The 15,600-nt window shown below is 40.8% G+C and overlaps 1 protein-coding gene across 1 annotated transcript in view; it reads left to right on the plus strand.

The window, feature by feature from the left end:
* Ccdc178 (coiled-coil domain containing 178) overlaps positions 1–15,600 on the plus strand; it is a 349,165-nt gene that overhangs the window by 144,196 nt on the left and 189,369 nt on the right. The window contains exon 18 of the mRNA XM_075971135.1: positions 582–741. Within this exon, the coding sequence (XP_075827250.1) occupies positions 582–741 (160 nt within the window). The remainder of the gene's footprint in view (positions 1–581; positions 742–15,600) is intronic.

Consider the following 15,600-nt stretch of genomic DNA (forward strand, 5'->3'; position numbering starts at 1 on the left):
TTTACAATGGTCATATAGCTATTATCTGCAAAAGACTAATTTATCTTTGTCATATCATATATAAAAGCAAGAAAAAGACAGGTGGTGGTGGTGGCACACACCTTTAATCCCAGCTCTAAGGAGACAGATGCAGGTGGATCTCTGTGGGTTAGGGCCCAGCCTGGTCTACAAAGTGAGTTACAATCAGAATTGTTTCACAGAGAGACCTGTCTCAAAAAAAGAAAAAGAAAGAAAGACAGAGAGGGAGATGGGGAATAGAAATAATATTAAATAAGTCTAAAAAGTATAAACTTAGAATTACACAAATTGCACTAGATTTATAAAGACCTGGGATGGGCCACAAATCCTCCTCAACCTTCTTTTTGGGTGTCGGGCACTGCTATGACAGAATACCTGACTAAAATCCGGGGACCTGCTCTATAGTGTTGCTTCTGCGTTCTGCTCACAGCTCACACTGGCAATAGCTTCTTAAGCGTGTTTATTGTTGACGCTATTGTCTTACTGACTTCCTGACGCTTTTTAGAGACTAGTATTTTTCTTCTGTAAGCCCGGAGATCACATGTGAAACTCCTTCCACACAGCGAAGAGTTCTTCAAGCTGAGATTTGACAGGGAACACGCAAAGGGTGTGTATGACCATCTCATGCAGCAGAAGCAGCACTGTGAAGAGAGGATCTTTGAGGAGGACAGGCGATTCCAAAAGCTTGTGGACATGAGAAAGAGCACCCTGGCCGATATACGGGTGAGTCCTACATGAACATGAGAGGAAACACGGCGATAGCCAAACTTGCTGCACACTCTTCATTTGGGGCTGGTGTGATAGCGCTACTTAGATTTTAAAAGTCATTGTGTTCATGCAATAAGCCTGTGGCTTTTATTTTTCTTTCTGGAGTAGTCCTTGTGTGTTCACGTGGGGCATCAGACTTTCCGTGCATTCTGTGTGGACTCTGACTTTACTGTTCCACGCTTTACTGAAGTAAGAATGTAGGTTGTGTTCTTCCAGTGGAGAGATAGGATGCTGCTGCTGCTGCTGCTTTATTTCCATACAAACATAGTATTACAAGTCACTTTTATTGGTTAAGTGAAAACACTTTACGTTCTTTTCTTTAAGAATGTGTTTAACCCTTTGAAATCATATGCCAAAATATGTCTTGCCCCTGAATTTTATTAATCAAACTATATGAAGCTAAATATATTATTAATTTTTATATAGATTCTAACTAAACACATTCATTATACTATCCTCTTTTACAATTTACAATGGTTTTTGTTATATATCATTGCAATAAGCTAGTAAGAGTTTAAAAATGTGTTGAAATTTCAATTTTTTCATTGTACAATGCACAGTTCTCCTGAAAACAAAATTATATCTATTTTTGCCCAAATAGATATGTGCAATATTTTATATCTTTTATCATATTATTTAATCCTACTATTTTATACTTATATATTCTATTATGATATATACACTTATTTCAATTTCCTTTTGTTCTTTCATAAGGCAAAGAAAGCTGTATTAATTTTTTTAAAAATTGGCTCAAATGTACCTCACAGGAGTGTTCATAGTGGTTCTGAATCATTCATTATTAAGTAATGATTAAATTAATAATAGTTTTATAAATAATGGTAATAAATAATGTAAGTAACAGTCTTTTACTTGAATGTGGCTTGGCTACTGAAAAGTTTCCTTTTTCCTTCCTTAAAAATAAAAATGTTTGGCGCCATCTAGTGGCGATAAACGATGCCTCCTCCCCAATCGAGGGATTCTGAGAACTCTGGTGTTTAAATCTCAGGCCTGTGACCATGAGGACTCAAAAGCTGAGACTAAAAAGCAGCTCTCACTACAAGACTTTGTCATTTGCTTACTCGAGCACTGTCCTTGGCCCCCGTGTTACTGAAACTGTAGCATCACTTCTCTGAGTTCAATCCCATTTCACAGTTCTGGTGCTGAGCACACGTTGGAATGCCAGCAATCACTCCTTGACCGGCACTTCAGCACTTCAGTGGAACAATAATCAGTGAAATACCAAAAAAACAGTTACCAGGAGAGAGATGGAGAAAACCACGCCTGACCTAACCAGCCCCTAGCTTACAGAGATTTGCCGTTCTTTCCACCAAAAATCCAGTCCGTGCCTTTCTACCCACAAATCTCCAGCCCTACAGCCCCCTTAGAAGCATGGTATGGGTCCAGCGTTTTGCTCAGCGGTGGTCTCCATCTTAACTCCTTTGATTGACTCACAGGAACTTGTTTGTGGTCAGATGACCTCTTTTTGGATGAAGGCAGCTATGCAGCTATTTTCCTTTCGTTTGTCTCAAAAACTCAGAGCTCAGGGAGGAAGTCAGTGAACATTTGGGTCATGAACGGATAGGTAGATATTTACAGCCATGCATGGATGATTGAGGGCCGTCTGCGTTGGTATTTAGTTTGCTGGCCGCATGCAGGCATGACAGTAGCAAGAAGCAAGAATTCTTTTAGACTGCACTGATCTGATAGTCCAGATGTGTCCGAGAACACTCCTGCTGTTTTCTGGTACCAGTCTCTCATCCTCCTGCTCCTCCTCTGTTCCCACTCCTGCTCCTTTCTGTCCTCCATCATATCTGAAATGTTTGCCACCCTCTCTATCCCCTCAAGTGAAATAGTTATGTCTTCTATTGTTTCTGACCTGAAGGATTCTTTGACTTACCTCAATAATGCTCATTAGGAACCTGACTATATGAAGTTGACTCTTAATCTGTTTCTTGGATAGATTTATCCAAATGGCTTGCCATCTGTGACCCAAAGCATAGAGTTCAACTGTGTGATAAGAACATTTAAGGTTCACTGGTTACTAAGTCTCCACATTAAGGATGATCTTTGTGTGTGAATGAGATTAGGTTTCTGTCAGTGAACAGTGTGGACATGCAATATGCTTCCTTTCCTCCCAGTGGCCATGATGTCATTCCTCTTTAGAAACTGTAAGTTCATAAATGTCTCTACAAGGCACTCCATGATAGGAAATGTCTCATGAAAGCTAAACTTGGTGTTATTGATCTAGACTGTCCCCTTTGGGCAGAAGAATTGGTCACAATTATAGATCACCTGTAGATGTTGTTTAAAAAAATAAATACAATATCTTCTATAGCATTGATCGATGATGTAAAACACAAAGTTGAAGATATGAGCAACTATTAACAGGGCTTGAGATTACATCCTACTCTGTGTTCTCTTGGCAGCACAGACTTTCTCCATGGCAAAGCTTCTCTCTGGGGGTTTTGTTTTTATTGTTGTTTATTCATTTGTTGTTTCCTGCATTCAATTGGTGTAAAAGTTCCTTCTGTCTGTGTGTTGCTTTCATTGGTTAAAAAAACTGCCTTGGCCTAGTTGATGGGATGGAATTTAGGTAGGTGGAGAAAGCAAAACTGAATGCTGGGAAAAAGAAGGGCAGAGTCGGAAAAGTCAGGGATCCTCTGCCGGAGATGGATGCCGGTTAGACTATCTGGTAAACCACTGCCATGTGACAATACACAGATTAATGGAGATGGGTTAAACTAATATGTAAGAGTTAGCCAAAAAGAAGTTAGAGCTAATGGCTAAGCAGTGATTTAATTAATACAGTTTCTGTGTGGTTATTTTGGGTGTAAGCTTGCCAGGAAGCCGGGAGGAACAAGCAGCCCGCTCCTTGCAACATTCAATCTCTGATCTTTGTCCTTTATGTGATAAGGGGATGGCAATGAACTACACTGGAAGAACAGTTCCAGAATGAGTACATACACAGATGGTACCTCAGTGCTTTCCTTGTTAACTTTGCTTCCTATTTCCCTATGTAGGGAGATATCTCTTCCCCCCATTATTACCAGAGTCTAGCATTTTCCTAGTCAGTCATTCCTTGACCATTTCACATGGAGAATACTTGGCTTCTAACAAAATGGTAACCCTTCCCCAATCTCATTCAACAGCCAAGTGCCTAAATAACAAAAGTCAGATAATTTTAACCTAGGCTCTAACTTCAAAGCTTGTTAAAGTGTGTGAGTTAGTTCTCTTATTGAGCACTCACCATTTTTCATTTCCCAACAACCATTTCATAAGTAGTACCCTGTTTACAACACTCCATGTAGTGTAATGAAATTCTAGGTACTAAGAACTTTGCACCAGCAGGAAGATGGACTATGGACAGTAGACATGAGTACTGAGACAAAACTCAAGTCACAAATGGTGACCTTCATACAGTGTCCAGAAACATTGACGATTAATAGCAGGAAGAAAATAGCCACATCATTTATGGTCTCAGTAATGGAAATTGATGAATAATAAACTGGTGGAAAAGAGGAATTAATCAATGAATTTCCCTGACATGGGAAGTTTTTCTTAGTGATAACATTCCTGACAGAGAAACCATTTTAATACAACATGAAAGTTCTTAGCATGAGGAACGTGTTTCACATAATGAATGCTTTCTGTACCAGTGTTTCCGATATGGTTATCAGTGAGCCATAGAACCTATGAACTTGGCACATCAGAAGTCTCTGGCTGACTGGGAAAAACACATTTTATTTGACAGCAGGTAACAAGAAGTGCTAATTTTGCATTAAGAAATGGAGTTTTTACCCATGCCTAATGCTGAACTGGTCACAAACACTTAGAAATCAGGAGAAGGGTACTACATGGAGTAGTGGGTTCTTAAATATAAATTCAAAAGATTATGAATATTTGATTTACTAAAGAAAAAGAGCTTTTCTTTCTTTTTTCATCTCTCTGCTAGGTCCCAGAATTACTGCTAATACAATGTTAAACTGCATACATGAAATCAGAAGAGAATTTCATTTATGCAGAGAACCGGCCACCACCTTTAGCTTTTATTTGTGCAGAGAACTGGCCACCACCTTTAGCTTTTATTTATGCAGAGAACCGGCCACCACCTTTAGCTTTTATTTATGCAGAGAACTGGCCACCATCTTTAGCTTTTATCTATGTAGAGAACTGGCCACCATCTTTAGCTTTTATTTGTGCAGAGAACTGGCCACCATCTTTAGCTTTTATCTATGTAGAGAACTGGCCACCATCTTTAGCTTTTATTTATGCAGAGAACTGGCCACCATCTTTAGCTTTTATTTATGCAGAGAACTGGCCACCATCTTTAGCTTTTATTTATGCAGAGAACTGGCCACCATCTTTAGCTTTTATTTATGCAGAGAACTGGCCACCATCTTTAGCTTTTATTTATGCAGAGAACTGGCCACCATCTTTAGCTTTTATTTGTGCAGAGAACTGGCCACCATCTTTAGCTTTTATCTATGTAGAGAACCTGCTACCACTTTTAGCCTTTATCACTCCCAGCAGCTTAGAGGCGTTTCTTACAGTCTTTGGCTGTTATTCTTTGTGAGTTTTCTATGCATATTTTTCTACATAATTGTAGCATTTTATGAACACAGTTTACATGTTGTATTTTTTACAGTTGCTTTTCATTCTCTAATACATTGCCGTTTTCAGTGCCTTACCCACTGCAGACTATCAGTAAAACAGAGAACTTCTTAAATTTTTGTTAGCAGTTACTAATTATGCATGATGCCAGGCTGCATGAGGGCATTTTCATATATGTACATAATGCATGTTGATAGTATCCACACCTCTTTAGCCCCGTAAAAGGCAAATACACTGGTGTACATCTATAACCCCAGAGTTGGGGCAGATCCCTGGAACTCGATGAGCAGGGAGCCCAGCTACATTGATAATTTCTAGGCTCTGCTACGGAACCTGTCTCAAAGAGTAGGGTGTGGAGAACAGTTGAAGACAACACCCGACCTTGACCTCTGGCCTCCACACATACATACACCTACATGTACGCCAAAGGAACACAAACCCCACACACAAATACACAGAGACCTGATCTTTATGCTGCTGTGGCAAGATGAATAGTTCTGTGTTTTCCATGACAGAAGAGGAATTGACTTTGACAGATTATATGCGTACGTTGGAGGGGAATGCAGGATGTTAGATAATATGGGACCAGTAAAGACTTCTGTAGTGACACCAAGACCTTCTAATGACTGAGGACCAGATTTCTGTTGTTGTTCCTATAGACAGAACATAAATGACTCCGCTGCTGAGGCTGAGAAGCATTGTCTCGATGTTAATATGAGGATTGTAACGCTGATAACCTGATACCTCATGGCATAGTTATCTAGAAATAGGGTCTGTGCGTTAAAGAAAATGTGTGAACTGGCATAATATAATGTAATAAACTTGGAGGAGCTACTTGGTACTCAGCAACAAATTGAAGCTAGGAGTCTAGAACTCAGGGAGCAAGAGTTTGGGTGTAGTTTCCCCTATAGGAAACTTTGGGGGGAAGATGCTGCATGAAAGGCTTCATGAATTCAGCACTATCAGAAAAAATTAGACCAAAGTAGATATACCAAGTCAGGCCAGCACGAAATGGGAAGGAATGTGAACAGAAGCAACAGACCCCAAGACTGGACTCAGCAGGTGAGGTGGAGTCACTCCAGGAGACAGTGAAGTAAAAAGGGTGACCATGGGTATGAATGGCTAATGACTTGTGGAATTGAAGTTAACGTGATTTGAGTAAGTCCATAAACTCTGAGATTAAGATGTTGGCGAGGCCATCCGGTTTGATAGTGAGGTAAAATGGGTTGGTGGTGTGATGAGGTATACGAAGAGAGAGAAGGCCCAGTCCTTGAGCCGGACTCTTTCCTAGGCATGTCAAAATAACCAGAAGTCCATTAAAAATACTGCATCTGGCTGACTGGCTGTGTAGTCTGTTCTCTAATTACTTTAAAACTCAAAGGAAGGAATAGCTTCTGACATGTGTAAGGAATTGTGGGTTGGAAGCACTAATGAAGAGCCAGGGTGCTACTAAAACCAGCCAGACGTTCTAGACTATGGGAGCTATGAGAAGAAAATCTTCACTCCATCCCTGATTTAGCTAATTCCAACAACATTCTCTAACAAGGATGAAGCTTAGAAATGTGTGTAAACTGCTTTTCCAGAGAATGACACACTCAAGTCCACTCTGGAAAATTGTCCAGTTTAATTAGTAAGTAGGCATTGAGTTCTTATTAGTCAGTACAATTATTTTACCCCCTTTATTGAAAATTGATTCTTTTCTCATACACTATATCCTGACTAAAGTATTGCCTCTCTCTTTTTCCTCCCAGTTCCTCCCCACATCTCTTCCCATCAGGATCCATTCCCCTCTCTGCCTCTCATTAGAAAAGCACAGGTTTCTAAGATATAACAACAAAACACATCAAAGTAAAATAAGATATAACAAAAACCACCAGATGGAAGTTGGACAAGGCAGACCAACAGAATGAAAAGAACCCCAGAAGAAGGCTGAAAATTAGAGACTCATTAGTTCGCACACTCAGGAGTCCCATGAAGGGTTCTAAACTGAAAGCCATACTATATACACAGAGAAACTGGTGCAGACCTATGTGGGCCCTGTGCTTCTTGCTGTTCCAGTCTCTGTGTTCAAATGAGCTTTGCTCAGTAGATTTAGAAACACTTATTCTCCTGTGTCCTCCATCCTCTCTGGCTCTTAAACTCTTTCTGCCTCATCTTCCACTGGGCTCCATGAGGGACTTGTTGGAGACATCCTGTTTAAAATTGTGTGTTCTGTGTTCCAATGTTGTTTGTCTCTCTGTCTCTCTCTGTGTCTGTTCCTCCCCCTTTGCCTCTCTCTTATCAGTGTCTGATGTGTCTCTATGTCTGGCTGAAGGTCTCTCTATTTGCTCCCATCTGCTGCAGGAGGAGACTTCTCTGATGCTGGCTGAATAAGGCACTGATCTATGAGTATAACAGAATATCATTAAGAGTCATTTTATCACTACTTTTTTAAAAGACCAGTAGTATTTGGTTTTACTCTACAACTCTGGGTAATCTAGTCTCTGGTTCTTCATCACTCAGGCAATGTCAAGAATGTGCTCCATCTCATGAAGCATAATTCTTAAAAAAGATCATTGGTATAAATGACAAGTCTTCCATTCTGGGAGGTAAGGCCAACGTCACTGGAAGACTCTGAAGCATCATTTTCATACGCTGTTTCTAAACAGTAAATCAAAAGGGGGAAGGGCATGCACATGCATGTTCAAGTGACTGGAGGCATGCCCAGTGGTAGATCACTTGCCAACATGTCTGAGGCCATGACTTTTATCTTCAGTGCATGCATACACATGGGGGGGAATAATAAAACTTTCCCTTTCTCAAAAATGTTTAAAAGAAAGGGCTTACAAGTCTTGCCAGAGGGTCATCTAAAATATATCACTAATTACTCATTGTAGCATGTTTGTGTGTGTGTGCATGTGTGAATATGGTGTAATCAGTGCATATCGCACTATTTTTCTGTCTTGGTTAATATAATTAGGAGCACCTCCCATTAGCCCATTATCCTGACCACTCACCTTTACGTGGCATCTTGACCTTCGGGAAGATCACCTCAGCTTGCTTTAAGAAGTAGTGCTGCAGAAGCGAGACATCTGTAGGGTTGAAGCGTCCATAAGCACATATCTAACCAAAGTGATGGATCAATTAGGGACCCATTTTCAGTTACCAGAGCTTTCAAGTACCAGAGGCTCCCCACTGAAGTCACATCACTGAAATTTTCCTGCTAGAATTAGGAGTTTTTTAAAAACCTGGCCCTGACGCTCTGACAAAACATCCCACAGTGTTTTGTTCACTGTGTGTGTGTGTGCGGGGGAGGGGGGCAGCTAGATTGTCAACATTACCCAAATCATTCTTCCACTGTCTGATTTATTTGCTTGCAGAAAACACATATACCTGACCTCCTGAGGGAACTGCATATCTCAAATTTGGGTGCCATGATAATCATAACAGTTTGAGAGGAAATGAAATAGGCTATAAAGAGAAAGGAAATGAAATATATAAACTGTTGTATGGTGTCAAGTTCATTTTCAGTACGATATAAAATAATGAAAATGCTTTTCGATAACCTTTGTTGATTTTTATAATGTGAAACACTTTTTATGAAAAAGACAATGAATGTGCTAAACAAAAAAAGTGAAAAAAATATTTCCAGCTTTGACTCCAATTTCTGCATTCTTGCCCATGAGTTTATATCAGAGTTGAATTCTGAGACAGAACAATTTTTAGACAAAAGATTCTTTCCTACCCTATCTTTAAAAAAATTAAACAATTTTTTTAAATCTCAAGTATAAGGGTCTTGTCCTTCATGAGCCAATTCAGTATGGTAGGCAGCAAATACATTTCTCTAATTTTATAGTTATATTTTGAGAATTTAAACTGAGTGACATTTAACATAGCTTTCCCATCACCACTTGGTTTCTCAGATACAAATATAGGATTGTAATGGTCCCCTCTCTCCTCCTCCAACACACAAACATCCCAAAAGCAAACTGTTAAGAACTAGGGTATCATTACTGTGGATCATAGGTACCCAAATGGTCTTCTCCTTCACCAAGGGGAATTAAAGCCTTATAGGACTGAATGCACGTTAGTAACTGGTCTTCTGAAGTTCAAAGGTAAACAGAATATAGTCAGCATATCTATCCCCATGCCACCCATTCACTGGAAAATTAAGGTTCTTTTCACAAAGAACTTCCTCGGGCACTAGGAATGATATCAACTCTCAATTTCATTTGGTTTCTGTCTCAAGACTACAACCATCACCTATCAGATAGGAGGGTACAGACAGGAAAAAGAGGGCCTAATAAAGTAGAAACTTAAATGCTCCTCTAAAAAAAATTATGCACTTGTAAACCATACCTCTGGTATCCTGCTCTATGGTCACCATACTTGGGACAAGCAGAATTTAAATGATTCATCCAGAGGACATAGTGTCTATGAGACAAGACTGCCCACACTGCAGGCATCAGCTGCTAATAAGTTCAGGGATCCCCACAACCACTCTCAAGCTTGAGAGTTTGCTAAACAACTCAAAGAATTCAGAACATTGCCTTTCTAACTATTGTCTCATTGCAGAGAAAAGATAAATTTAAAATTAAGCAAGGAAAGGCAAATGGTCCAGAGTCCAGGAGAGATCTGAATGTGAAGCTGCACCCCCCCTTCTGGTCATTGAAGGTGTTATTGCCTCTCTGACTGGAGAGGCACAATACACACAGAGTAGCGCATCCAAGGAAGCTGCTTTGTCTAGAATTTAACTGGATCTTAACTGCACATTGCTTGCTTGGCTGTCCTTTAGTCCACAGTCAATTGTGAATGTTCCAAAACATGTTTGAAGTACCACAGTGTGGGCCAAAGTCTCCATCATCAGTCGCAATGCCCCCATATAAGTAATCTTATTTTAGGGACTCACAGATTCTTCCCAGGAAAAGAGAGCAGAGGTCAAACCTCTTTTCAGATAGGTTATTTCTTTGCCATGTATTGAATTACCAAAGGAGCCAAGCTATGCTTGACATTATAGTACACGAATCCTTGCCCAGATCTAATCTCTCATTACGGTAAAGGGACACCTTACATTTGCTCTAGAGGAATGAGAAATAAAGAAGTCCAGGTTTCAAAGACTGTAAGGACAGTACAAAACAAACTTGATTCTTTTCAAGAAGACACAGGTTGGGTGGATAAGGAGGGAATGGCTCTAGGAGGAGCTGGGGGAAAAGGGTGGATGTGATCAAAGCACACTGTGCAAAATTCTCTAAGGACCACTAAAAAATACACATCGCACAATGTGTTCCCATTAGGTTCTCTTATATCCCTAGCTATTTTGTATCTGTGCTTTTGAGTGCATGTTCATGCGTATGTGGGTGCATGTCTCTGTGGGGATGCATGCATGCTTGTGAGTTTGCCTATGGAGGTCAGAGGACAGTATTAGCCGTTCTTCTTCAGGTGACAGCCACCCCCCCTTTTTTTTTTATTTTGAGACGGGCAGTAGCACGACAGAGGAATACAAAACTGAGAGATGCGTGGCAGTCAGGAATGCAGTGCAGCTGAGGCTCAGACTTGCTTCTTCATGAACTCTTGGTGCCACAGGAACTGTAGTCCCTGGGCAACTATGGTCCCTTCTAAGAAAAGTGTCCTCTATAACCAGGTTCTACTACACCAAGAAAGTTGGAGGCCAAATTTATGATTAGGAGACAGACTGAAACTGTGTCCAAATGTCACAGGTCTGATGTGATCCCATTTGGTTTACTCGGATAATCCAGGGCAATCTTCCTGGTTTGGGAACATTTGATTAATGCCCCCCAGTTCCATTTGTAACATCCTTTTCAGTAGATTAGTTAGTGCTGAGTAACTAAGAAAATGATACTTTGGAGGTAGAATCATCTTAAAATTTATGATAAATATTGGCTCAGAGCCATATGTAGACAACGGATTTACAGGTTTTTCCATGCCACTGGGGATATTGCATTTCAAAGCCTTACTCTGGGGATAATGTATGGATATCTCCTTATAGCCAAGAAAGGATAAGCCCCAGCTACAGGGCCAGTCTGGGATTCTGACTTCCCTGACTTCAACTGCCTTCTTTCCCAGAACGTTTAATGTTTTAACTTATTTGGTTGTGGGCAATCTTTGCATCCTGGCTTTAGCAGACGACCAAACTGATGGGTTTATTAATCTACTCAAATAAGCACATTGAATTCTGTGCCACTGAGGGCTGGAGAGAAAGCTCAGAGGTTAAGAGCATTGCCTGCTCTTCCAAAGGTCCTGAGTTCAATTCCCAGCAACCACATGGTGGCTCATAACCATCTGGATTGAGGTCTGGTGCCCTCTTCTGGCCTGCACCACAGACAGAATATTGTATACATAATAAATAAATAAATAAATATTTAAGAAAAAAAAGAATTCTGTGCCACTGAGGCAATTCAGACCCGACTCTCCCCATATCACTGGCACAGGAATTGCACACAGTAAGCATTGACTGACCAAGCCTTTGGAAAGCATTAGTTTGAAACTGGCCTTTCTTGGTTCTTTATGTGATGCTTTGTATTTTCCCTGTGAATGAGCATAACCAGTAATCACTTCTGACTTTCGTGCTCTTCAAGTGTTTAAGTGGCAGTGGAAGGATCCCTCCATCATACCTAGGAGTTTGTCTGGGCTGCGCTCATGGCAGTCTATCTTCTTTGGACCAATATGATCCTCTGCTAATATTCCAGCAGAAACCTGGGACCATTGAAATAAACACTTCTGTTGGTGTCAACCTTACTTCAGTCATGACCCCTGCTGATCACCTATAGGGGCCTTGAAGAATACCACTCTAAAACAATCCTAATCATCAATCAAGGACCCTGCTCACCCTCCAATTGACTCTTTCTCAGATCAAGGGGAGCAAGTCCCTGGTGGCTCAGCAGAAATTCTATGTTGGGTGAAGTCAGTTCTTACGTAAGGCCTGTGATTGGTGGGACTGGAAGCTGAGCTAAGATTAATATATAACAAGGAGAAATATTTCTGCAATTCTCCTTGTGTTATTACCACATTGAGCCCATAAAATATTCCTCCTGGTTTTGTTATTGCTATTGCATTGACATTGGGCTGGGGTTCCTACCTTTGACTTTCTGAGTATCGAATAGATTGAGATAGTAAAATGAACGTGATGCAGTAGAGCACCAGAGACAGTAGTGTGGTAGCTAGAGTAGTAGCCATGGCATAAGCAGCAACGTGGTTGCTGAAGCATTCTATAGAAGACTTAGAGACAGAGGTAGAGGCAGTATGAACAGTAGAGGATAAGCAAGGATGCAGGAGTGTGGGCTCTGGTCACTGAAAAGTGTACAGGGCCTGTCAAAGTTTGGCATCTGAGGGTCTTGACATCCAAGATTGCACAACTAGTTGGCCCTGACTGCTTTTCACCACTGCTGATGCTAGCTGCTACCAAAAACTAAAAATTTCCTTAGCTGCCAAGACCACTGACAAGCCATTAAATAAATTCTAGAGCAGTAAGCCTCCAACCTAAGACTCTGGAGCTCTAGGAAACTAGCTTCTAAAGTAGGGAAAACCCCGTTTCCAGTTCACATACTCAAAGGTACGCACCACTTAGCATTTCCGCCCAGCCACAAGCCTTGTGCACACAAGGGCTCAGAGCTACAAACGACAGAAGCAAGTCATTCTGGGTACTCATAGTTTTCATCTTACACAGCAAAGGGACCCCAGACAGCTGGTAACGCACTTATATGAATAAAGTCCTTCTAATAGAACCTTACTTAATTATGTTGTAAGTCAACATCTCTAGGGCACACTCCCCTGTGTACTCTACAAGTTTTTGTTTTGTTTTTTTAAGGATGACAAAAATATCATACAGCAGTACAGCATACGAGGCATTCCCCGGGTGATGCCTCAGTTACACACACAACTCAAATCTGGTTCTGAGTCTGGAGGGAACACAGTGTGTTTTAAAGAGGTTTTAAAGAGGTCACCATCCCTTTCAAGAAGCTTGACATGAAGAAGAAGCCATCATAGGTCATTAATGTGAGAGAGGAAAATGGGCAGCCTCATTTGGCAAAGGAAGCCTGAATTACAGCTGAGCTGAGGTGGCAGAGGGAAGCAAGGGCAAGCCGGCACCCTTGCCTGCCCATCAGGTCCCCCTTCCTCAGTCCGTCTGCGATGGCCTTTCTAAAACAGGAGTTGGAATGTAGCCCCTACCTTTCTGTTTGAGCACCAGTTTATCTTGTGGTTGCATGTCACCTGAAGTTACCTAGGGAGTGTGTCTTTAGAATCCGTTTTCCAATTTAATATAATTGAAATCAGCACAGTCCAGTGGCCGGTTCAGATCTCAGTCTCTGAGCAATCTGCTTCCCTTATAGACTGCTCAGATTCCCTTTCCCTCCTGAGAATACGCTGTAAGGAAAGTAACAAGCCCAATACCCCAAGGTGAGATTAAGGAAGGAAACTCAGGAAGGCGGGGTTTTCTGCTGATAAAGTGATGGGCAGATCTGGAGACGTTAACATCCTTTGTGTCCTCATTTCTGCTCCACTTTAGGCAGATTCAGCACATCATCATTAGAAATCACCCATGGCCATGTTTGGGTCACTAAATGTGAGAAAATGCTTTCTGTGATTGCTAATCTACACATTACTTAATATGTCTGTATGGCAGATAAAAATGGCCTGAGACTGGTGGTCATCATATTCACCAGCTGCTAGAACAATGCACCATTGTTAAAGATGAAAACACGAACTGTAGAAACATATACTCACCCCTCCACTTTGTCTGCGGCAACTCGTTGGAATTGAAAATCAGTATAAATCCCTAGTGAAAAGACAGAGCCATATGAAATTCTAAGCATTCTGAATGGCAAATGCCAAGTCTCATTGTCTGCATTTGAAAGTGGATACTAAGCATTTTGAAGCAAGCTTCATTGCCTGCAATGGAGGGGTTTAGCCTGAATGTTTTATGGTGTTTGGCACATACTTGTTAATGAATAAGTTCTTGTCAGATACACAATTACGTAGATGGAGAATGGTATCATTATAGAAGGTCAAAGGTGAATTATCTAAACCAGGAGAAATTTGTTGTGCTGAGTGGTGGTGACAGTGGTGATTGTAGTGATATTTTTTTTCCCTTCGAACTGTACCTGCTTCCTCTCTGTAAGGGCCAAGCTGATGAACCACAAGAGCAGAAGAAAGTTGAAACTACTGACCCACTTTCTATGTAAGACCTACCCTAACATTCACACCTATAAACCATTACCTTCTCTCTCTTCAGGCATCTTCAAGATTTCCTTAAATTAAATGATTACCAATTCAGAGCACCCTTTCTTGCTAAATATGTCTAAGTTTCTTTGTCAGAAATTTTATGTTTTTATGTTCCTTCATATTTCTCTCCTCCTCTTGCTTGTTGTTAGCTTCCATTTTGGGTTTGAGTATTATTTTCAAATATTTTTCCAGTTTATAAAAAGAATTATTTTATTTCCATAAACAGTGTTTTAATGCTATAGCTACATAAACAGACACTAGAGGACATCATTCAGACTGGAACTGAAGATTCCAGAGTCCTCTTTTTCCCCACATGTGCAGGTTTACAAACGTTCAAAGCAACATCCATAATGCACTCCTATCCAGTGTCACATTCTCCATTTATCTTGGAAGCTTACAAATTTATTTGTTCTTTGAAGCAAGGCTTTCCCTGTCATATTGCTTACTCTGAGAATATTTGAGAGTTCCTCTGCCTGCTCATCATCTCAGGTTTCCCTCTATGATTCCCAATCCTCTGCCCCGCCCCACCCCCAGTGACTGATGGAGGACAAACCCAAGCCTCTTACCTGCTGGCTTTGTGATTTCTTCAGTACTTCATTCTGATGTGGAAGCATCTAGAGAGTTGCATGCCCTTCCAGCGCTCCCCAGATCTGTGGAATCCTTTTCAATGTTTGCTGTTGTGTTTCGGGGAGGAAAGTATTTGTCAAGACCCTTACCCAAGTCTGTGCTTCCCTTTAGTGCAATCCTTTTCGAGAGTGGGTAACTACACTGACCTCACCTCATTACGTGACTGAGTAGGTTAAGGAAACCCAAATAACAGCGGTTTTGTTCCTTGAGTCTGTTGTGTTGTTGTTGTTTTTTCATTTGTGGTATTTGATGCTAATAACTATATGTATTTTCCCAACATCTATTTCGTGGACTAAAAGGTAGTTCTTCACTACAGATTACCTTCTTATTTGTATTTAGTCTACAGATAGTGGGAAC

Source organism: Microtus pennsylvanicus, chromosome 4 (genome assembly GCF_037038515.1).
Source record: "Microtus pennsylvanicus isolate mMicPen1 chromosome 4, mMicPen1.hap1, whole genome shotgun sequence".
In the NCBI taxonomy this organism is placed as follows: domain Eukaryota; kingdom Metazoa; phylum Chordata; class Mammalia; order Rodentia; family Cricetidae; genus Microtus; species Microtus pennsylvanicus.